The sequence below is a fragment of the Hylobates moloch genome, unplaced genomic scaffold (assembly GCF_009828535.3).
Source record: "Hylobates moloch isolate HMO894 unplaced genomic scaffold, HMol_V3 SCAFFOLD_4, whole genome shotgun sequence".
Taxonomy (NCBI): Eukaryota; Metazoa; Chordata; class Mammalia; order Primates; family Hylobatidae; genus Hylobates; species Hylobates moloch.
The window spans coordinates 41,109,716-41,132,690 of record NW_026652279.1 but is presented as its reverse complement, the minus strand read 5'-3'; the positions used below and the strand labels follow the sequence as shown (position 1 = coordinate 41,132,690).

The 22,975-nt window shown below is 40.4% G+C and overlaps 1 protein-coding gene across 2 annotated transcripts in view; it reads right to left on the bottom strand.

The window, feature by feature from the left end:
* HGD (homogentisate 1,2-dioxygenase) overlaps positions 1-22,169 on the bottom strand; it is a 56,282-nt gene extending 34,113 nt beyond the window's left edge. Inside the window, exons 1-4 of one of the 2 annotated variants that reach the window (XM_032150074.2) lie at positions 22,027-22,169; positions 15,737-15,808; positions 14,854-14,942; positions 9,341-9,446 (exon numbers count right to left, since the gene is read on the bottom strand). In XM_032150074.2, coding sequence (XP_032005965.1) covers positions 9,341-9,446; positions 14,854-14,942; positions 15,737-15,808; positions 22,027-22,041 — 282 coding nt within the window. In that variant the 5' untranslated portion in view covers positions 22,042-22,169. The remainder of the gene's footprint in view (positions 1-9,340; positions 9,447-14,853; positions 14,943-15,736; positions 15,809-22,026) is intronic. The other variant, XM_032150075.2, reaches the window with a different exon arrangement.
* Between the last annotated feature and the right edge of the window lie 806 nt (positions 22,170-22,975).

The following is a 22,975-nucleotide window of genomic DNA, read 5'->3' as shown; positions in this document are numbered from 1 at the left end:
AACAACTCTCTAAGGCTCCCTGTGATTATTATTGTCATCTCTATTTTAGAAGTGAAAAAAATGATGGTTTAGAACAGTTAAATTTTCTCTACTAAGAACTGATGCCAACACTTTCTCAGACCCTCTTATTAACTTACACCCTGAGCCCTTTGATCTTAGCCTGTCTTGACCTGTTTCCCAAATTATTCCTGATCTCCTTGGTTCCTAAACCCAAGCTTTCCCTCCTTTTAATGGTCTTGTACGTGGTCTTTCAAACTGACCTTCGTTTACTTTTCCTCCAGTGCTGAATCACCCTGGCCAGTCTGATTCCTGGGACACTAACCCTGCTTAGGTCCTTCAGGGTCAATGTTTCTTGTCTAATACCCTTATATTAATTCTTTCAAACAATATTTATTGAACCTCTCTGTGTGCCAGATTTTATGCTAGATGCTGGAGGTGAACATGACATTGTCTCTTCCCTCATGTAATCCATTACAGAAGATCCTGGAAATGTGAAAACCTCATGATAGAAAAACAAGGAAGTGGATGAGTGCAAATAACTTTGGAAGAGAAATGTAAATAGAAATGTTCTCTCAGGAATAAGTCCTGGCGCAGGGCATATTTAACATTCTTATATATGGAAAATAAGAGATATAAGCAATGAAATCATCTGGTTTGCAGACAGCTCCATATCTTTGCAAGAAGTGAAATGTAAGTTGATGGAGACGAAATGTAAAAAGAGCTAGCAAGCTGTCCAAAAGGGCTGAGCAGGGGAATGTGCACTGTAATGTTGGCACACACCACTGAATGCATTTAGAGAAATGCAATCTAATTTATTTATAGAATGATAGGATCTGAACTATCAGGGAGCAAATTCAACAAATACTTGCGGTTCTATTTGGAAGAAGGTGTGTACTGAATACTGCAGATCAGATGAAGATGATAGAGACGTAGAACCTTAAATACTCTGAGAAATATTGAAAGGGCATAATGAAGAAAGTATTATTTAAAATGAATCATAAATCATGAGTGGGATTTAGATGGGTGAATATTTGTGAAGGAAGAACAGGAAATCCCAGGTAGATAAAATGACGATGGTTCTAGTGTGACTGATAGGTAGGGGACATGGAAGGGAGTGGAGAGTCTGAAAGGCTGTGATAGTGAATCAGAGCTCTTGATCTGTTATCTGGAAGCCTGCACTGGATTGGCTGGGCAGTGGAGGGAGCGGGTGATGGTTAGATTTAAAGATTTTTGAGATGATAATTTAGAACGCTGATTCTGGCAGCACGGTGTGGGATAGGGAGGGGAAGACATAGGAATCAGATAGAAGGTCATTATAATAGTCTAGGTAAGAAGAAATGAGGTCTGAACCAGGTGGAGGTAGGAAAAGGAAAAAAGGAACCAGAGAGATCCTGAAAGCACAGTCTACAGCAGAATTTCATAAAGTGCGATCCAGCACCAACCTGCATGGGAATCATCTGGGGAGACTCCTGTGTACCACCTCAGACCTACTGAACTGGGATCTCTGGGGAGCAAGACTGAGGAATCTACATTTTCAACAAGTCCCCTGGTAACTCTTATGTATACTCAGGCATCACCATTCTATGGACTTGGCACCTGATTCAGTGTAGTGAGCTAGGAAAATCCTCTATTGCTCAAGGAGTTCCTCCTGTTAGTTTGTCCCACTTGGTTATTTCTTATCAACAACTATCCCTTCATCTCTAAGGCAAAGAGAATCCAAAAGAGTGGGAATCCTTAGTAGATATTTAGAGGGAAAAAGAAGCAGAAGGAGAGAATTATGGGCTAGATTGTGTTCCTCCTCCAAATTCATATGTTGAAGTCCTAACCCCCTGTATTTCAGAATGTGACTATATTTGGAGATGCAGTCTTTACAGGGATAATTAAATTTAAATGAGGTCACTAGAGTGGACCCTAATCTGATATGATTGCTGTCCTTATAAGAAGAGGAAATTTGGCTATAGACACAGAGGGACGATGATGTGAGGAGCCAAGGAGAAGATACAAGCCAACGAGAGAGGCCTCAGAAGAAAGCAACCCTGCCGATACCTCAATCTTGGAATCCAGAACTGTTAGAAAATAAATCTCTTTTGCTTAAGCCACCCAGTATCTTTTTGTTATGATAGCTCTAGCAGACGAACACAGAGGGGAAGGGGAAGGTTGGGGTGACAAGAAGGAGAAGAAAAGAGGAGGATAAGAAAGACAGTAAGGAAGAGAAAGGGAAGAGAGAGAGTAAGTACTTCCCCTTCTCTCAGAGGGGAGATGATGACAAGGGGGAGGTGAGAGTTGTATTAGTCCATTTTCACGCTGCTGATAAAGACGTTCCCAAGATGGAGTAATTTATAGAGGAAAAAGGTTTAATTGGACTTACAGTTCCACGTGGCTGGGGAAGCCTCACAATGATAGCAGAAGGCAAGGTGGAGAAAGTCATGTCTCACTTGGGTGGCAGCAGGCAAAGAAAGAGCTTGTGCAGATAGACCACCTCCCACCAGGTTCTTCCCGTAACACGTGGGAATTCAAGATGAGATTTGGGTGGGGACACAGTCAAACTATATTAAGATTCTAGTTCAGGACCTTGAAGAACACTTATTTTGCAGGTTTAGGAATCATGCAATGTCATGGAACCCAGGGGAAAAAGGGGATTCAGGAAGAAAAGAAGGAGGTCAGTTGTTCCAGGCTGGGATGTAGAGGAGAAAAGGATTATATTCAGTGTGGATTTACTACATAATAGCAAAAATGGAAAAAAATTCAAATATCTCACAATATAGGAATTGTTTTATAAACATTTATTGGATTATAATATAATATCAAAAATATCTACACTCAAGAAGTTTAAAAAGACATGGGAAAAGGAGCAAAATATGATATTTAAATGAAAATAATTTAAGACTGCATTACACCATGAGCTTATAGTGAATATATATGTAACTGATATTTTTTTTAAAAAAGCACTATTATAAGTGTATTCACAGCCTCTTCCTCTTCCCTTCCCTGATCTCTGCAGAAAATTCAGATTTGCCTATTCTCACTGGAGTCCCTTGATCTCCAGTATTGCCGTGGAGGTCACTGTTAGTGTGTTATCCCAGCCAAAGGGGGTAGGGGATCTACAGTGCAGGTATCATTTTCCAGAGGCAGAATGTACAGGGAGGAAGACAGAAGCCAACAATCAATGGTGACGAGGCATGAAGAGCTTGGGGAAGGTGAGAGGTGAGGTGAGAGAAGACAGATGTGAGAGGGTTGGAGTCTGGGAAAAACTGGAAAAAGGGGATTTTAAAAAGTGTTGCTGTGGGTCATATATTGGATACTCTTTAACGTTTTCAGGAAAAGCAAGTAAAGATTAACTTTTCTTTCTCTTTCTTTCTTTCTTTCTTTTCTTACTTTCTTTTTCTTTTCTTTTTTTTTTTTTTGTGATAGGGTTTTGCACTGTTGCCCAGGCTGGAATACAGTGGCACAAACAGGGCTCACTGCAGCCCTGACCTCCCAGGCTTGAGCAGTCCTCCCACCTCAGCCACCTGAGTGCCTGGGACTACCGGTGCTTGCCACCATGCTCAGCTAATTTTTTTCTCATTTTTGTGGAGCCAGGGTCTTGCTATGTTGCCAGGGCTGGTCTCAAACTCCTGAACTCAAGTGAATCTCTCATCTTGGCCTCCCAAAGTGCTGGGATTACAGGCATGAGCCACTGTGCCTGGCCAGATATTATTTTAAATTACTTTTGGTTACTGGCTACATAGGATCCTAGGAATTATTTATTTACATATATGTACAAAAAGAAAAGACTTGAAAGAACCCAAAACATTAGAAGTTGTTAACTCTGTGTTAGTAGAATTACTGGGCATTGACACTTTTATGTAAGTTTTAAATAAAAATATGTATTAATTAGAGAGTGATGCACTATTGTGTAAAGCGGGTATAAATATTTTCAATAGAGTCCTCTGGGCAGGCTGAATTGCATAGGGTTAAAGAGTGAATGAGGGTGATAAAGTGGGTTTAGATTATTTCTCAAGGAATCTGGCTGTGAATAGGAGAGACTTGGGCAAGAGAGGCAGGAAAATCCAAGACATTTGTGGAGGGAAGGGGATTTCAGGATGGCAAAACCCAGAAAGTTTGACAAATTAGACAGCAAATACCCTGTAAGGGTGTATTGTTTTGAAACTTTTTTTTATAATTTGCATGTACTAGAGACAGAAGGCATTTTATGATATGTCTTTAATTAGCTTTAAGGTATTTCTCACTTGGTCCAAATTATACTGGTTAAGAACAAAGAGGTAATTTTCTCAGCTGAGTCTTAACTGAGTCAAGAATCTGATTTTTAAACAATCAAGAGGTTAGAGATGAAATAATAAGAAAAATAAATTTTAAAAGACCCTTAAAGAGAAACGCGAATTCAGGAATTCTAGCTGAAATCTGTAAAATCGTGGTTAAATTGGATGTAGATTAGTTCATTAAATTCTCAGACTTCAGAAGTTAGAGACAGACACATAAAATTAGGCATACTTCTTATGTGAGATATTAATGAATTGAATTTATGTCCTCAGGCTGAATTTAAATACACTCAAAAAAAGGTTGCATTAATTCTTGGATAACTGATTAAATATACACTAAAGAAATGAAGGCTTTAGGGGGAGCAGCCCCCAGTCTTCCTGAGAGGGTGTCAAGGATGACAGTGATGATTGCATATTGCATGATGCTGCCTTTGGGACTAAATGTTACACTGGAGGAATCATCAGGCAATCCTCAGGTCTTCAAATTCCCAGAGATGACTAATGTGGATAGTTGGTGAAGCTGATGAAATATTGGATTTGGTCTATGACAGGTGAAGACATACCTATCACACAGGCTTCAGCTGGGAAGGACTGTCAGAGGGGTACCTAAATATAAATTTCTCAGCCTTTCTTGCTGAGAGTCTGGAGAACATATTTGGAGGAGGTTATGAGGGAGAAAGTGATGAATGCAAAATGCTGTGGTTAAATAATGAAGTATAAAATTGGAAAGAGATATTAACGTGTAAAGAAGGTGTAAAAAAAAAGACAAAAGGGTAGATTTTGCAAGATCAGCCAGGGTTTATCACAGAAAGAGAAGTAGTTGGCGGGTGACAGAGGTCACAAGTCAGAAAGATCATAAACTGCTACCTGGATGGAGCCGGTGTTCACGGAGACACGGAGACACTGAGGCACATCTCTCCCAGTGTGTGTGAAGACAAGGTCTCAAAGGAGCAGGGAAGATATTGGAGAAGAAATTCATTTGGTGGCTACCATATAGAAAGTGTTCAGGAAATTCAAAACAGAAGAAAGGCAACAAGTTCAAGGACAAAAGCAAAGCCATTCTAACCATAGGTTAGAATGGGCAACATGGGAAGCGGGGAGAAGAGGAACAAATATGGGCTGAGGGTCTACTAGAAAACAAGCAGAAACTTCTAATACAGCTATTATTATTATTATTGTCATTATTATTTTGAGACGGAGTTTTGCTCTTGTTGCCCAGGCTGTAGTCCAATGGCGCAATCTTGGCTCACCACAATCTCCGCCTCCTGGGTTCAAGCAATTCTCCTGCCTCAGCCTTCCAAGTAGTTGGGATTTCAGGCATGCGCCGCAGCACTTGGCTAATTTTGTATTTTTAGTAGAGATGGCATTTCTCCACATTGGTCAAGCTGGTCTTGAACTCCTGACCTCAGGTAAGGCTGGTCTCGAACTCCCAGTCTCAGGTGATCCGCCAGCCTTGGCTTCCCAAAGTGCTGGGATTACAGGCATGAGCCACCATGCCCGCCCTGATACAGCTATTTTGATGCCTCTGTATTAACTCAAGCTTTTTAATCCAGTTGCTTCAAACTTCCTGGTCAAAATGTATGTCAACTATTTATGAAATAATGAATTAACATGTACAAATTATATACTTGACTCTCACTTATGATGGGAGACTTCCAGTAATATTTTATTAATTTCTACAATATTTTTGGGTTTTTATAAGTATATTTTACTCATATAATCAGACAAAGCTAAGCTGGGTGCAGTGGTTCATGCCTGTAATTCCAGCACTTTGGGAGGCTCAGGCAGGCAGATCGCTTGAGCCCAGGAGTTCGAGACCAGCCTGAGCAACATGGTGAAACCCTTTCTCTATCAAAAATACAAAAAATTAGCCGGCCATTGTGGTGCACACCTGTACTCCCAGCTACTTGGGAGGCTGAGGTAAGAGGATCATCCGAGCCTGGGAAGTCAAGGCTGCAGTGAGCTGTGATCACACCACTGTACTCCCGGCTGAGCAACAGAGTGAGACTCTTGTCTCAAAAAAAAAAAAAAAAAAAAAAAAGACAAAGCTAGAAAAATTCTATTCAAACAAGATTATCTTCCATGGATATGTCACCCGAACTCCAAAATAATTCCTATGAAAGGGTGTATTCATATTAAATAAAATGTAGCAATGACAGTCAAGGAAATAATAATATATAATAAAGGTATATTACTGAGCATATTACACATCACACTCAAAGTAGAGTCACATCACATATTTTCCTTGAAGGTTAGGTTTAAAACCTAACCCCCCACCCTGAATAAAACTACATAAAAGAAGTATGGCTCCACTGTTGCCCACACAACTACAAACAAATCTATGAAGATTTATTAAGGTTGAGAGGCTTAGAAAATTGTTGTGATTGATATGAGCAGGCAGGAGGGCCTGGAACTCCCCAGCCTACCCTGTTAACCACTAGTGATTTGATTGCTATCTTGAAGCAAAATAATAAGAAATAATTATTTATCATTATAAATAATAATATAAATTATCCAAATCTTCCCATGGACTTTTCTTATAATCCCCCATTTAGTTAACTTCATATACATAATTACTACACCCGTATTACTTGAACCCACATGAGACTGAAGAATGAGGTGAAGTCAGGGTGCCCAGGTTGGTTGTGCAAGTTGTGCCTTGCACAAGTGCCTTGTCCAACTGAAGGGGAAAGGGAAGAGCTGAATGCCTAGTCTGTGTCCCTTTGTGTGGGGGACTGAGTCTGAGGGGGTTGGCGGTTAGAATAGGGGCTGCATTTTGCAATGTGCTTAAAGGCAATATATAGGCCAGCTGGGGACCAGGGAGGATGTCTGCTTTATGCATTAAACTTCATACAAGTTTAAGGGTCAGTTATTTAGACAAAATATCTTAGTTTCAAAGTGGCTGTGAGGTAGATAATATTTTAAATACCAATTCACATTTTTCCACCCTAAATGCCTCCCTCCCTTCCTGTCCCTGGTAGAGAGGGGTGGTAGCAGATGCTTATTTCGCTGAGATTTCCATAATTAAGACAAGAGAGAGAAATGGGCAGGAAACCAAAGGTGTCTATAAATTATTTTGACTTTTGTCTTATAAAAAGTCTAAGCACTTACGGAAGGGAGATTTGCAGGTGTAGACAAAATATCATGGTAAACAAAGGGGAAGCAGGAGATTTCCTTGGGCTGTGGAAAGTGGCAGGGGGAGAGGGAGGGAGAGAGAGAGAGTAGGAGGGAGGGAAAGAGAGCAGAAGAAGACTTCAGAGTAAAAAATAATATAAAATGAAGAAGTGAATTTACCTGAATAATGTAAATTCAGGTAAATATAAATAGCTGTATCAGAATCATGGTTCTTGCCTATCACATGCCAGGCATTGTACAAAGCAGGTTCACACCTATTCTCTCATAATCTTCACAATAGCACTGTGAGGGAGATGTTATCATCCCATTTTACAGTTGAAACATCATAGCTTAAGACACAGCTAGTAAGTAGAGGGGCAGGGATGCAAACCCAGGTCTGTTTTTCTTCCTGCCCTACATACCCATTATCAGTGACACGTACCTAAACTCAGGGACAAAGGCAATACACTGGGGTTCTCAGAAGGTTAAAAAAAAGAGAGCTCAGTCCATTATAGCACTAGGTCTATCTCATTGCTATAGTACTTGTTCTGTCTCATTCTATCTTATATACTCTGCAAGCAGAATACATAAGTAATACCGATAAGCAGAGAAAACGCCCACTATTACTAGATCAAAAGGAGGAAACTCCTAGAAAAAGAATGGAAGTTCTAGGTCTGAAGAGACTGTGGTAGTGATCTGTGACCACAGTAGACTTGCATAATTCAGCCCAGACAGCAAGACTGTCACCCCTATGCCAGATTTCAAAGGCCTCTCTTCAAAGATGTCTGTATTGAATGTGCTTTCTATATTTTGTGGTAAGTTTAGATTAACAACAAAAAAAACCTATGAGCATGTAGATATTTTGACCAACCTATAAAATTTCCACTCATTCAATTCACCTGAGCAGTTCTACTAAGTCCGAACTACTCCTGTGTCCATCTATATGCCATTAGGCTAGAAAAATACAAGCTTAAGTGCACATGTGCGCGCACACACACACACACACACACACACACGCAGACTGTTAATCAAGTTTATCCTAAAGCTACCTCCTTACATATTTTAAGTTCTGCCTAAAGGTTTCTCCATACATAGTGAACCATAACCTAATTGGATGTGTAACCTACTCTTGTGCCAATCATTGTGACACACTGTTACAACTGTGTTCAAGTAAGTCATATGCTGAGCTGCAACCAATCTGGCTATTTCTGTACCTCATTTCTGTTTTCTGTACATCACTTTCCTTTTTCTGTCCGTAAATCGTCTTCTACTAGTGTCTGCACTGGAGTCTCTCAGAACCTATCCTGGCTCAGGTAGAATAATTTGTGAATTGTCCTTTGCCCAATTAAACTCTGTTAAATTAGATTTGTCTAAGGTTTTTCTTTTAACAATATGTATATACATAATCAATCAATCAGTTCCAAAATTCCCACCTCATATGGTTTGGCTGTGTCCCACCCAAATCTCATCTTGAATTATAGTTCCCATAATCCTCACATTTTGTGGGAGGGACCTTCATGGTGGGAGGTAATTGAATCATGGGGATGGTTACCCTCATGCTGTTCTCATGATAGTGAGTTCTCACAAGATATGATAGTTTTATAAGGGGATTTTCCCCCTTTTGCTTAACACTTCTCTCTCCTGCCGCCATATGAAGAAGAATGTGTTTGCTTCCCCTTCCGCCATGACTGTAAGTTTCTTGAGGCCTCCCCAGCCATGCAGAACTGTGAGTCAATTAAAAATATTTCCTTTATAAATTACCCAGTCTTGTTTATTTTTTCATAGCAGCATGAGAATGGACTAATACACCACCCAAGTTTGAGCAGAAAACAGACACACTTTAGCATTTATTAAAATAATCCTTTAAAAAACTATGTATTTTTTTCAATGACCATGGTATTCTATTTAGGTATTTCTAATCAAGTCTTTGGGCATATGATATGCTTCAATTCACAGGACCAGGTTACCTGGTTAGGATCAGGATCAACTTCATCCCAGTTGTGAGTGACATGGCCTTCGTCAATGGATTCAAAGGGTTTGTGAGAAACTGAAGGTAGAATCCTATACAGCCAGCTAGAGGGAAAAGCATACAAGATATACAAGCTTTAGAGTAATGTTCTGAATGATACACAGAATGGCTCAGGCAGCACCATTAGGAAGACACTCAAGTCAACAGCGACCTGTGGGCTCTAATGTGTGAAGCAGTGAAGCAATGTCACAGCATCACTTTTTAATGGCCATCTCCTGCCCACAGCCCTGGCCTCTTCTCACTTTTTCATTCCACCCATCATGCTTCAAATGGACTCTGACTCATGGTTATTTCCATGCTGCCAAAAAATGAAGAATTGTCTTTTCTAAAAACTATAAAGGAACGGGAAGTACCTTGAGGGATATCTGTGTAGGAAAATCCATAGAAAAACATTAGCTTATGTGTATCATAGGATGCTAGTCCTTGCTCTGGAAGGCAAGAACAATGAGTTCTACATAGCTTGAGAGAATATGGGTGGTATCTTTGTTATTTTTGAAATAATAAATCAATTTTCTCCTTTAAAATTACAAAAGTAGTACATGCCAAAGGTAAAAATAATTCAAGTAATTAAAAAAGTCCTGAAAGGTAAATGGCTCCTTCCTCCTCCAGTTTCTTCAGGGCTATTCCTCAGAGGCATCAGAGCTTAGTGATTTTCTTATATATTTCTTATATATTCTTTCAGACACATCCAATGCATTTCTAAACAAAATTATCAGATCATTTTAACACTTTATTATCATACTAACAATGTGTGAGAGTGCCTGGTCACCCACATCTTCACAAATCTGGAGTATTATTAAAAATTTTAGTGTTTTAGGTGAAAATTAGTATCTCATTTTATTTTGTATTTCCTTTTTTTTTTTTTTAATTATACTTTAGGTTTTAGGGTACATGTGCACAATGTGCACGTTTGTTACATATGTATCCATGTGCCATGTTGATTTCCTGCACCCATTAGCTCGTCATTTAGCATTAGGTATATCTCCCAATGCTGTCCCCGCCCCCCCACCCCCCACCCCACAACAGTACCCGGAATGTGATGGTTCCCCTTCCTGTGTCCATGAGTTCTCATTGTTCAATTCCCATCTATGAGTGAGAACATGCGGTGTTTGGTTTTTTGTCCTTGTGATAGTTTACTGAGAATGATGTTTTCCAGTTTCATCCATGTCCCTACAAAGGACACGAACTCATCATTTTTTATGGCTGCATAGTATTCCATGGTGTATATGTGCCACATTTTCTTAATCCAGTCTATTGTTGTTGGACATTTGGGTTGGTTCCAAGTCTTTGCTATTGTGAATAGTGCCACAAACAAAGCTGGAGGCATCACGCTACCTGACTTCAAACTATACTACAAGGCTACAGTAACCAAAACAGCATGGTACTGGTACCACAACAGAGATATAGATCAATGGAACAGAACAGAGCCCTCAGAAATGATGCCACATATCTACAACTATTTGATCTTTGACAAACCTGACAAAAACAAGAAATGGGGAAAGGATTCCCTATTTAATAAATGGTGCTGGGAAAACTGGCTAGCCATATGTAGAAAGCTGAAACTGGATCCCTTCCTTACACCTTATACAAAAATTAATTCAAGATGGATTAAAGACTTAAATGTTAGACCTAAAACCATTAAAATCCTACAAGAAAACCTAGGCAATACCATTCAGGCCATAGGCGTGGGCAAGGACTTCATGTCTAAAACACCAAAAGCAATGGCAACAAAAGCCAAAATTGACAAATGGGATCTCATTAAACTAAAGAGCTTCTGCACAGCAAAAGAAACTACCATCAGAGTGAACAGGCAACCTACAGAATGGGAGAAAATTTTTGTATTTCCTTTATTATGAGTTAGAAAATACAAAATATTTCCAAAAAACAAGTCTATTTGTTTATTGGCTCTTTATAGTTTTTCTATGAATTACTTGTAAAAGTCCTTTATCATTTTCTATTGGGTTTATTTGTCTTTTTGATATTAATTTATAAGAGAAAAAGATGCTGGAGAGGCTGTGGAGAGATAAGAATGCTTTTACACTGTTGGTGGGAATGTAAATTAGTTCAATCATTGTGGAAGGCAGTGTGGTGATTCCTCAAAGACCTACAATGAGAAATACCATTTGACCCAGCCATCCCATTACTGGGTGCATACCCAAAAGAATATAAATTATTCTGTTATGAAGACACATGCACACATATGTTTATTGCAGCACTATTCACAATGGCAAAGACATAGAATCAACCCAAATGCCCATCAATGATAGACTGGATAAAGAAAATGTGGTACATATACACCATGGAATACTATGCAGCCACAAAAAGGAATGAGATCATGTCCTTTGCAGAGACATGGATGGAACTGGAAGCCAATGTTCTCAGTGAACTAAAGCAGGAACAGAAAACCAAACACCGCATGTTCTCACTCATAAGTGGGAGTTGAACAATGAGAACACATGGACACAGTGAGGAGAATAACACACACTGGGGCCAGTTGGTGGATGGGAGTTGCGGGAGGGAGAGCATTTAAAAAATGGCTAATGTATGCTGGGCTTAATACTTAGGTGATGGGTTGATAGGTGCAGCAAGCCACCATGGCACACGTTTACCTATGTAACAAACCTGCACATCCTGCACCTATACCCCAGAACTTAAAATAAAATAAAAATAAATTAACACTTCTGTACTCCAAAATTATAAGAGTGTATGTCCATGTTTTATTGTAGTACATTTATGCCTTTATTTGTTTTTCTTTCTTTTCTTTTTAAAGTGTGTCCTCTCTACCAGGACCAGATCTCAGGCTTCAGGAAGGGAAGAAGACTCTGATAAAGGAATCTGAAAGGACACCAGGATGAGACCTTCCAGAAGTTGGAAGGGACATTGAAGCTCACTAAGAGGTACCCAAGTCCTTTCAGAGGCTACTACCCTGACAAAATACAGAAGGACAATGGAAGACCAGACCTGAATCAACAGGCTCTGGCCCTTTCAAGACCAAGGACGGTCTATCTCAGTGAGTTGAGTTGGCCTGGCCCAACATTGAGCCATCTGGGGGAAAAAGGGCTAGATCTGTTTAGTTTCCATTTGATTCCTCCATCTCTTGATGACGTGACCTCAGACCTTGGTCTTACTAAGCCTCTCCAGCTCCCAGTATATGAAGTTCAGAGCATGTGTGTATGTCTTGGAACCACCTGTGTGATCCTGGGAGAGTTACTAGACTTCCTGAACCTTATGTTCTTCATCCTTGTCTCCTAAGATTGTTGTGAGAACTCAAAGAGTTTGTGTACCAAAAATGCCTGGCATACAGTAGCTGCTGGCTTATTAGGTGTTTGTTAAATTGCCTTTCTTCTCTTAATCTTCTGAATTTTTATCACAGTCCACATTTTCCACATTCTCTCTCCAGACTCTTGCCTTTTCAAGACCCAAGGGATCAATCAGCTAGCTAATCTAATAAAAATCCTTGATAGGTAGGTAGGTAGGTAGGTAGGTAAGTAGACTCTTCAATAGTTTCGTGGTGGCCCTGCATGCTATGGTTCTGATGAGTAATAACTAAGAATTTCAGGCTGGCCTACTTGTGGATAGGACTGGTCCTATCTTCCCACTGGAGATTTTGAGTTGGAAGCATTTCCACAAAATTCTTGTGGATATCTTTGAGGAGTTCTTCTAAATAGATGGGTGAGCCATACCTAGTGTCCCTTGTTTTTTAGCTGAGTTTATAAAACTCCCCAGGCAGCACTACATTGCCCTGAACAGAGATTTAATTCTGATTCAGGGAACAGTGCCAGCTTCTTAATGAAATGCCAACAGCTCCTTTTCAGCCTCCTGGAACAAAGCTCAGCTCCTGCTGGCTGAAGATATTGCTGAATAATGGGGACAGGCAACAGAATCCGGAGACCAGGTGGCTTGTTAGGGAATGGGCCATAAAGTCAAGAACATAGTCATAGAGGACAGGTTGTCATAAATTAGAATGGACAGAATTATCTGCGTGCTTACCTTACTCTATTTGGGCTTACAGAGAGAGAGACAGAGAGAGAGAGAGAGAGAGAGAGAGAGAGAAAGATGATTAAATAACGAAGGAATTATCCCCTGATTTTTGACATGTATAGAAAACTTTCTCTATCTCTTCCTCTTTCCATGCATATATCTATTGAGAGAAAAGTACTGTTAATACTGACATTGTAACATAGCACTTGCCATATATCATGCCCAGTTCTCTTGACAGCCTCCTAGAGATACCCTGGAAATGAGGCAGAAACTCTGCTATGATGGCAATACTTAATGATAGTTATTATGACAATAACTAGCATTAACTGAGCACTAACCGTGTGCCTGTGGCAATGTGCTAAGCTAAGCTAATGTGCTAAGCTAAGCTAGTGTGCTTTACACACATCCTTTCTTTTAATCCTCACCACAGCTATGAAATAGGTACCATAATTATCTTTGTTTTACGAATGAAGAACTAGAAGATCCAAGAGGGCAGATGATTTACCCAAGGCCATACAGCTGGAAAAGGAGCCAGGATTTATACTCAGGAGGCCTGCCTCCAGGGTGGCCATGATTAAACCATGCAATCTTTGTCATTTGTATGGTCCATTATAGTTTTGTACTTACTATCTCATTTGCTTCTCAGAAGGACCTGTGGAGATAAACCCAGGCTGCGCTGCTAAGCAGTACAAGACCACGTGCCCTTCTCCCCAAGTCTCTGATATCAGCAGCATTCCTCTTCACAAATGCCTTAGCCTAAAATTTTTATAATTAGACACTATTTGTTTAAATCATAACACTTACTGCCTCCCAAAACTATAACAAATACTGCATCCAACCTGCCTGATATGAGTTAATCAAGGGATCATGTTCATTGACCTGGATGTAGGATTAGAGCAAATATGGAATGTGGCATACTATGTAAATGAATATGCTAGTTTCTAGCAAAGGCAAATACCAGAGTAAAAACCTTATTAATTCAAACCACAATGGGCCATAATACATGACTTTTTAGCTATCCAAGCTTCGTTTACCCAACATTTTCTTGCAAAGAACATACCTCTAGTCAGCTGAGAAAGATACTGCTCTGAATCTTCCATAATTGTGACTTAGTCATTATAAAACAAAACAAAACAGGTAAACCCCAAGCCAAAACTCAACAGGACAGTCTTTAGAAGGAGGCCAAACTATTAGGAATATTTCCTTCTGAGTATAGGAGATAATTTGTAAATGGAACTGGACATTTGTATTTTCCCAGCTCTGTGCAGCTTTCCTTCACCTTCTTCCACCAGTCACTTGGTGCTAGCTGGCAGGAAGTTCATTCTCTTCTGACCATGACCCAGACCATAGCCTATAAGAAGCAGGATCTTGGGAAGCTCTGGGAGGCTGTGGCCCAGGGGAAGGAGGCAGCACAAAGTCCCTGTCATAGTTCCCACAGTCTGCAGGTCAGAATTCATCTAATCCTTGTACCTTCTCTTATTGGTGCTCCGCGGACAAGTGAAAGCCGATCCTGAGAGCTGCTCAGCATAGAGATTGTAGGGGCAGACCTGAGGATTATTCTGAAACAAAGGATGCAATAAACAATATTACTCCCATCTGAAAAGCATCCCACCTTCCCACCAACCAACTCAGTAGGGGATGGGGATGCTCTGGGCCACTGCACATGACCATCTCCAACCCGATATGTTTCTTGTAACAATTTTTGATGTGACTTGCCGCCCGATTATAAAAGTAATATATATTTATTGTAGAAAATTTATAAACTATACGATATCACCCATTATCTCACAACCAGAAATAACCGAGTGTTAACATGTTGGTATTTTTCCTTGCATTCTTATCCTCCAAAATTGTGACCCTATCATACCTGTAACCCTGTAATAATCAGGCATTTTTTTCTGTTTTTTTAAGAAATGAGGATTTTTTATGCCATGATACAGTCTTCAAAAAGTTTTGAAAATATTTTTTTTACTGCGTTGTTGCTTTTCTAGCCAGCACTAGTATGAACATCTTTGTGCATACATGTTAAAGCACCTTGTTATTTTATCATAATTTTCACATCTATGGTGTTCAAGGGGAATATGAGGAATTCTCTTTAACCCTGGATTTTTGGGGATCCCACTGGAAACCCTATAGTTAATTTTACTAGTTTGGATTGGCTGCTGTGCCACCAATCCAGTTTTAATCTTGTTGTCATTGCTCTGTATCTTCATTGCCCCTATGACTTGGGAAACCCCTAGACAGTTCACAGGCTAGAATGGAAGAGCCACGGTGGGTGGAGGCACTTTGGCCTGAAAGCTAGTCATCCAGGTATAGGATTCAGAGCTCTTCTAAGCACTTTATTTGCTCGTACCTGTCCTTCTGGCAGGGAACCTGGGCAGCGAGGATCCTCTGAGGAACACTCATTCCCGAATCCAGAAATGTACTGTATGTGACAAAGACACAAATGCCACCATTAGTAGGATTTAAAGAGCATTTCAGAAAGTTGGCAGTTTACAAAGGTAAGAATTTCTATATGGACATATGTTTGTGTATGATGTTCCACATATTATATCTTTACTGTGTCTTGACATATGAATCATTTAGGGAAGACAATATGCTTTCTGTGAATTTTAAAGACTTCTAATTAATCAGAAGAGTGCTGGATATTGCATAGACTTCTCTACCTTTAGCTGTACTTAGCTGATTTATGGGTCTACACTGTAACCTCCCTGAACTTGAGACTCCATTTCCCTTTCAAACTCTGGGAAAAAAGAAGCATCTAGGAAGAGGTGTGTGGGTCCAACCCTGACAGCAAAACCCTCTCCAAACTAGCCTTGCTGCAAGCAGAAGCCTCTGCTATCTGCCTCATCTATGGAACACATCTATATTTGTGTGAATGCATGAAAATAAAGTTTTAAGATATGGGTGGCCTTCAGGAGACATGCCAGCCCAGAATCTTTTCACAATGACACAATGGAACCTACTCTGATTGCCATCTCTTCACTTTACACCCAGAGGAAAAAAAAAAGTTGAAGGGTTTCTCAACAAGGTAAGTCATGGAGAGCCCCTGAAACTTACTCTTGCAACACTCAACACACTTGTGAGTTCTTGTGCACTGTCTGGTTCTTTTGCTAGCCTATAAGCTGCATGAAGGCTGGGACTATGGCAGTCTTGGCTCATAGAAGGTAATCAGTGGAAATTTGTCGATTGATTGAGTTTTTCCCTTAAAGCCAATTCTAATGTAAGTGTATGTGTGCTGCTGTAAATAGGGTTAGAACCCTCTTTGCTCTAACTTAAATACCAATTGATTTTAGCCCAGGATAATGAAAGTGCAGTCTTGCTCAGTGAGCGAAATGTCACCATCTGAACATATCTCCTTAAGAGATACAAGAAGGGTGGAAGTGGGTGAAGGGTAGGCCCTCCAGCGTTCTCAGTTGTTGTGGGAAGTCTGGGACCCCAAATGGAGGGACCGGCTGAAGCCATGGCAGAAGAACGTGGATAGTGAAGATTTCATGGACATTTATTAGTTCCCCAAATTAATACTTTTGTAATTTCTTATGCTTGTCTTTGCTGCAATCTCTAAACATATATTGTAAAGATTTCATGGACACTTATCACTTCCCCGTCAATACCCTTGTGATTTCCTATGCCTGTCTTTACTTTAATCTCTTAATCCTGTCAGCTGAGGAGGATGTATGTCGCCTCAGGACCCTGTAATAATTGCATTAACTGCACAAATTGTACAGCATTTGTGTTTGAGCAATATGAAATCTGGGCACTTTGAAAAAAAAACAGGATAACAGCAATTGTTCAGGGAATAAGAGAGATAACCTTAAACTCTGACCGCCGGTGAGCTGGGCAGAACAGAGCCATATTTCTCTTCTTTCAAAAGCAAATGGGAGAAATATCACTGAATTCTTTTTCTCAGCATGGAACATCCCTGAGAAAGAGAATACACGCCTGGAGGAATAGGCTTATAAACAGCCCCCAAGGTGCACCTGTCTCTTATGGTCGAGACTGCAGGGGTGAAATAGACCCCAGTTTCCCACAGCGCTCCCAGGCTTATTAGGAAGAGGAAATTCCCACCTAACAAATTTTGGTCAGGCCAGTTGATCTCAAAAACCCTGTCTCCTGATAAGATGTTATCAATGACAATGGTGCCCGAAACTTCATTAGCAATTTTAATTTCGCCCCGGTCCTGTGGTCCTGTGATCTCGCCCTGCCTCCACTTGCCTTGTGATATTCTATTACCTTGTAAAGTACTTGATGTCTGTGACCCACACCTATTTGCACACTCTCTCCCCTTTTGAAAATCCCTAATAAAAACTTGCTGGTTTTTGTGGCTTGTGGGGCATCACGGAACCTACCGACGTGTGATGTCTCCCCCGGACAACTGGCTTTAAAATTTCTCTCTTTTGTACTCTGTCCCTTTATTTCTCAAGCTGGCCGACGCTTAGGGAAAATAGAAAAGAACCTACGTGAATATCGGGGCAGGTTCCCTAACACTCAGTGGCATGGAGATGTAACAAGCCTGGATGTGTGAGTGATGATTAGGCCAACAACAGTCTATATTTGGAAGAAATATCAGATGTGAATGTTATGACCTAGGAAGCAATGGAAGTGAAAAATTATTCTTTTTGCCTTCATACTCAATATTTTGTATATTTGAAAATTTGTCATCACAAGAAATACTAAGTTATATACTAATTTGTTAAAAGCAGCAGCATGCAGTTAGGATGATATCTTTGGGGAAATGGCAGAGACCATCCAACATTCTGATTCTCTGCTGCATCCAATTTTCTTCTCTCAAAATGAACCCCATGCTCACCATCAACGGGATTGAATTTGAACTGCTGAGAATTGGTAATAACCCCAAATTATCTTCAATTCTGTGAAATGGAATTTTAGACCAGCCTGTGACTGAAGCCACTGGGCATTACAGTGCCTTCACTTTGTTCCACTGCCACATTGTTTCTCTCTGCAAGAGAGGAAAGAAGGCTGGAGTACAGCTGAGCTTTCTGGCAGGCACTGGTGGATTTACTCATTAACCTTCCCCATTCTTTGTAACTGCCGGCCTCAGAAGAGAGTTCAGGGTTATGTGTTTGGAGCACGAGTTAGTATATATGTTTCTGAAGCACTTGATTCAGACTGTGCTTTAAAAAATAGGAAAGAAAGTAGAAAGAACAGCTGGTGGTTTGGAAGGGAGCCACCAAGCACCAAGAGGTGTGAGTTCTGAATCCGTTTCTCAATCTTAGCTGCAGCGCATTGGCTAAAGAGGAAGGTGAAAACTGCTGAGTCACTATCAAATCAATTGGTTTTTCTAATCCCCTGAGAGAAAAAGTACAGCGTTTATTACAGCTTTAAAATGCCATGTCCCTCACTGCCAAAGGCATCTGAATTAAGGAAGCAGTATTCGCAGCTGCTTTCTGCAGACATTGAGCTCAAGGACAGAATCTGAACTTTGCTTTTATCAGCTGTGAAAATCCGAGCATTCATTTCCAGCTGGTTCAGTGCCTATGTAAAAGTATATTGTGTACAAAAATAAGATTAAAAAGCTAACATTAAGCAAGTGTGTTTGTATGTTTTCTACAGTTCGGATTTCTGAATAATTTGATCTGACAGAAAAATATGATTTCATTTCTTTTCGAGAGAATTATATGCATACTTTCTAAATGCAAGAATAAATTCCTGAGCTCCATGTGACTTCAGTACCATCAGTTATTTGGCAGCTTATGAGTATACAGCTTTTTAATTTTCTCACCTGGTCCCCAGGATATGGTTTACTTGTCAGAGTCGTTTTATGAGGTGCTTTCTCCTGACTCTGATTCTAGGTAACACCTGATGAGATGAACAGATGGTGCACCTCGCTTCCTCTTACTGGGCGTGAAGGAAAGAGAGAGAAGTCAGGGTAGAGATGAAACTACTGCTACCTTTTTTTTTCTGTAGAAAAAGAGTCTAATATTTCTAGTTAACCTTGATGGGAACATAGAACATAGATTGTAAAGGGAACTTGCAGATTATTGCAGTAGGCTGAATAATGGCTCGCTCTGAAATGTATATATGGCTTAGCCCCTGAAACCTGTGAGTATTACCTTTTCTAGCCAAACAGACTTTTGCATATATGATTAAAGATCTTGGGATGGGGAGATATCCTAATTATTTGGGTGTATCCTAAATGCAATCACAAGTGTCATTATAAGAGGGAGGCAAAGGGAGATTTGACTTATAAGAGGAGAAAAGGTGATGTGATTACAAAAGCAGAGATACATTTTTTTGAAGATAGAGGAAGAGGCTACAAACCAAGGAATGTGGGTAGCCTCTAGAAGAGGAAACAGAATCCATGGAAAAGGCAGGAAAACACAATCTCTCATAGAATCTCCAGAAGAAATCAGCCACACTGACACCTCGACTTTAGCCCAGTGAAACCAATTTCACTTCTGACCGCCACAACTTCAAGATAATAAATTTGTGTTGTTTTAAGCCAATAAATTTGTGGTAATTTTTTCCAGCAGCAACAGGAAATCAGTTATGTAGAATAGTAGGTCCCATCTCTGGCTAATCATTAGAATCACTCCAGAAGCTTGTTACATACAGACCCAGGGCCAGTGAATCGAGGATTTGGTGGTGGGGCCCAGAGCCTGAATATTAAGCAAGCTCTTCGTTTTAGAAATGAGGAAACCAAGGTTGGGAGAAGCTAAGCAACTTACTCAAATACATAGGGTATTTCACTTTAAATTTAATTTTATTATCTTTTGAATTTTCTTCCCCCAATTGTACTTTTGTGTAAATGTGATTTCATTTATGGCTTTGTGTTCACATATTCATTAAAATGAAGAAATAAAAGATGCAAAACAGTTTTAAAAATTATATAATGTTTATTGATTAGAATGAATATGATGCAATCTGGTTTTCTGTGTTTGGATTCCTGACCTCTGGAGTTAACTTTTCTTTGTAAAGATTAGACAGCAGGCAGGGAAGAATGCCTTTGAAACTGAGAGCAAAGACTGGCATGCAATTTACATTGATGTCCTGGTGCTGTGCATAATAAGTTGCTTAAACATGACAGCAGGATAGGATTTTACATACAATTTATTTACAAATGGTAAAGATGTTTCCAACCCCTGCAGAACTTCATCATAGAATGTTCATAAGAAAACAAAGTTTCTACCTACTATTTCTTCCAAGACTTCAACTCCTACCACTGACATCATGACCCTCAGTTCTATTCCCCTAGCCCTGCCCACTCCCCTGAAATCCAGATCTATAAATCCAACCACCGCCTGAGTATCTCAATTTGGCTGTCCCTCCATCAACTCAAATTTGGCTGACACAGTTTTGGATTCTAGAGCATGCAGGCATTCTGTATGTGCTATGCCTTTGCACTCACTCTTCCCTCCAGACCCCATCCTTCTTCACTTTGCCAGTTCCTACTTCTCTCTTAAGACTCAGTTTAGGTATAGGCTCCTTTAGGAAAATGTTTTTGACTCTACCTAGTCTAGACTCAGTTCATCTACTATATTAATCTGCAGTATCATGCACTAGCACAAAATATTTGCTGAAAGAAAGAATGAGAGTTAACTTTTAGTCAGGCATAAAGAAAAAAAACCAAAGTCTACTCCGGTGTTGAGTGTTTTCAGGATTCCTACCAATTAGGAAGGTGTTTGATTCTTCAAACTCAGAAACATCTCCCCCCTAAACTGATGGATTCTTCAAACTCAGCATCAGTTAGAGGGCATTAGGGCACTTCTCAAACCCTGCATTCTGGGAAGATGTCTGTTGTGGGGTGGTCTGGTCCACTTGGCCTGAGCCAAGGTTCCGGGTAGTTCTGTTTAGTTACACATGCATGTGTTGAGCATTGATGCAAGCCTGGGCGGGGCACTAGGCATGGTTTTAGATATTAGGGACATATTCTGTTTTCCTTGCCTTAAGATACCAGTCTAGTAGGAGCCACTAAGGGCCCTTTTTGAGCCTGGACTTCGCATTCAAACATACCGTTTCTAATCAAGTCATCTATTGGCAGTGACCTTGGGCAAATCATAGTCTCTCCAAGCATTACTTTTCTAATTGAAACAAGAACCTCTGTCTACACCCCAGATTTATTTTGAGGATTATGAGTTAATTCATAGTTAAAATGCCTAGCACCTAACAGCACATAACCCACACATACTTTTCAAATGCGCATTACTAAAAAGAAGGAATGATTTCCTAGAGGAGGTGTTAGGGCTTCTACTGGCCAACTGCTGATTCAGAGCCTCAATTAACGAAATAGATTAAGCATATCTAATTGGTCACCGGAAGTGGTCCATGAAGCTGCAGCAATGGGAAGGTGTCAGAGCAGGGGGTGGGAAAGAGACATAGAGAGAAACGTGCATGTCCATAGTGGAGGGGAGCTCTTAGGATGTCTACAGATTTCCAAGACAATAATTGAAATGAACAAAAGCAAGGGATGACCAATAAGAGCTTCATTTCTTTCCTTTATCACCTTTCCCTTGTTCTTCAGCCCCAGCCGTGCCCACAGACACCACAGTGAAGCCTCTGAACACAGGGGTTTGAACCAGGGCCTCTCCAAGTCTTTTCCAACTCTGATACCCTGGAGTTCTCAGAAACTTCCATAAATTTTGGCTGAAGAAGCCACAGCAAACTTGCCAGATGGTTTCTTACCTTTAACGCAGCCATTTTCTCTCTCCTCTATGTGTGATGACTTCAGGAAACCCAGGCCCAGAGGATATAAAGCCACAAGGCTTCTTTCTCCTTCAAACCACTCTTTGGCTATTCCAGTTCCCACTGCTTCACTGCGCTTCACTGGTCAGCGCGTCATTCAAACTAGCTGAAAGAATTGCCTAACTCATACACAGGGACAAAGTCCAGCAAGCTTATTTAACCGGTTACACAACTGCTTTTGGTTTTTACACAGTTTGTTCCTAAGCGTTTGCAGAGGCTTGGCTCCTCTTCACCTGAGGTAGAGATTGACCAATTATTTATTCCAGTTAAAAGTAGGCTTATTTCAAAAGGCAGAGAATTTGAAGCTATCGGGGAAAGGAACTGTGGCAGACAGTGCCTGCTGTGCGTGGTGGAGGATTCTCTGCTCAGTCCTGACTCAGGCTAGGAAGGAACAGGGCAGTGCTGAGTCTCCTGGAGAGCAGTGAGAAAACCCCCAGACATTTACCAGCTGCAGATGTTTACACTGGGGTAAGATGTTTACACACAGCCACCTGAAGACAGGGACTGGGACCAGAACCAGTTTTCTGCAGGTGCCTCCCAGGAATGAGCTCAGGTTCTCGGGTGAACCATTCAGAGCCTGAAACATTTCACTTAGAGCAAACTGATTATGTTTCCTACTGCTCCTTTTAATTTCTTAAAGTATGTTTAGTTTTCTTATAAATTCTTTGAGAGTTTTGTTTCCTAATGCCTCCATACTTCTAAAACAGACCAAGGGATTACTCTCCAGCCACCTCCTCTATGACTCCCTTGCTCTTCATCTTGGCCGCTCTCCTTGGTCATTGGCAGGTAGCAGCTTCATGACTAGTGGTGTTCAGAAAGGGGAAAACATATATTGAGTTTCTGCTTTTGTCAGATTTTTCCATATCTAACTTCACAAAAACAATCTTGT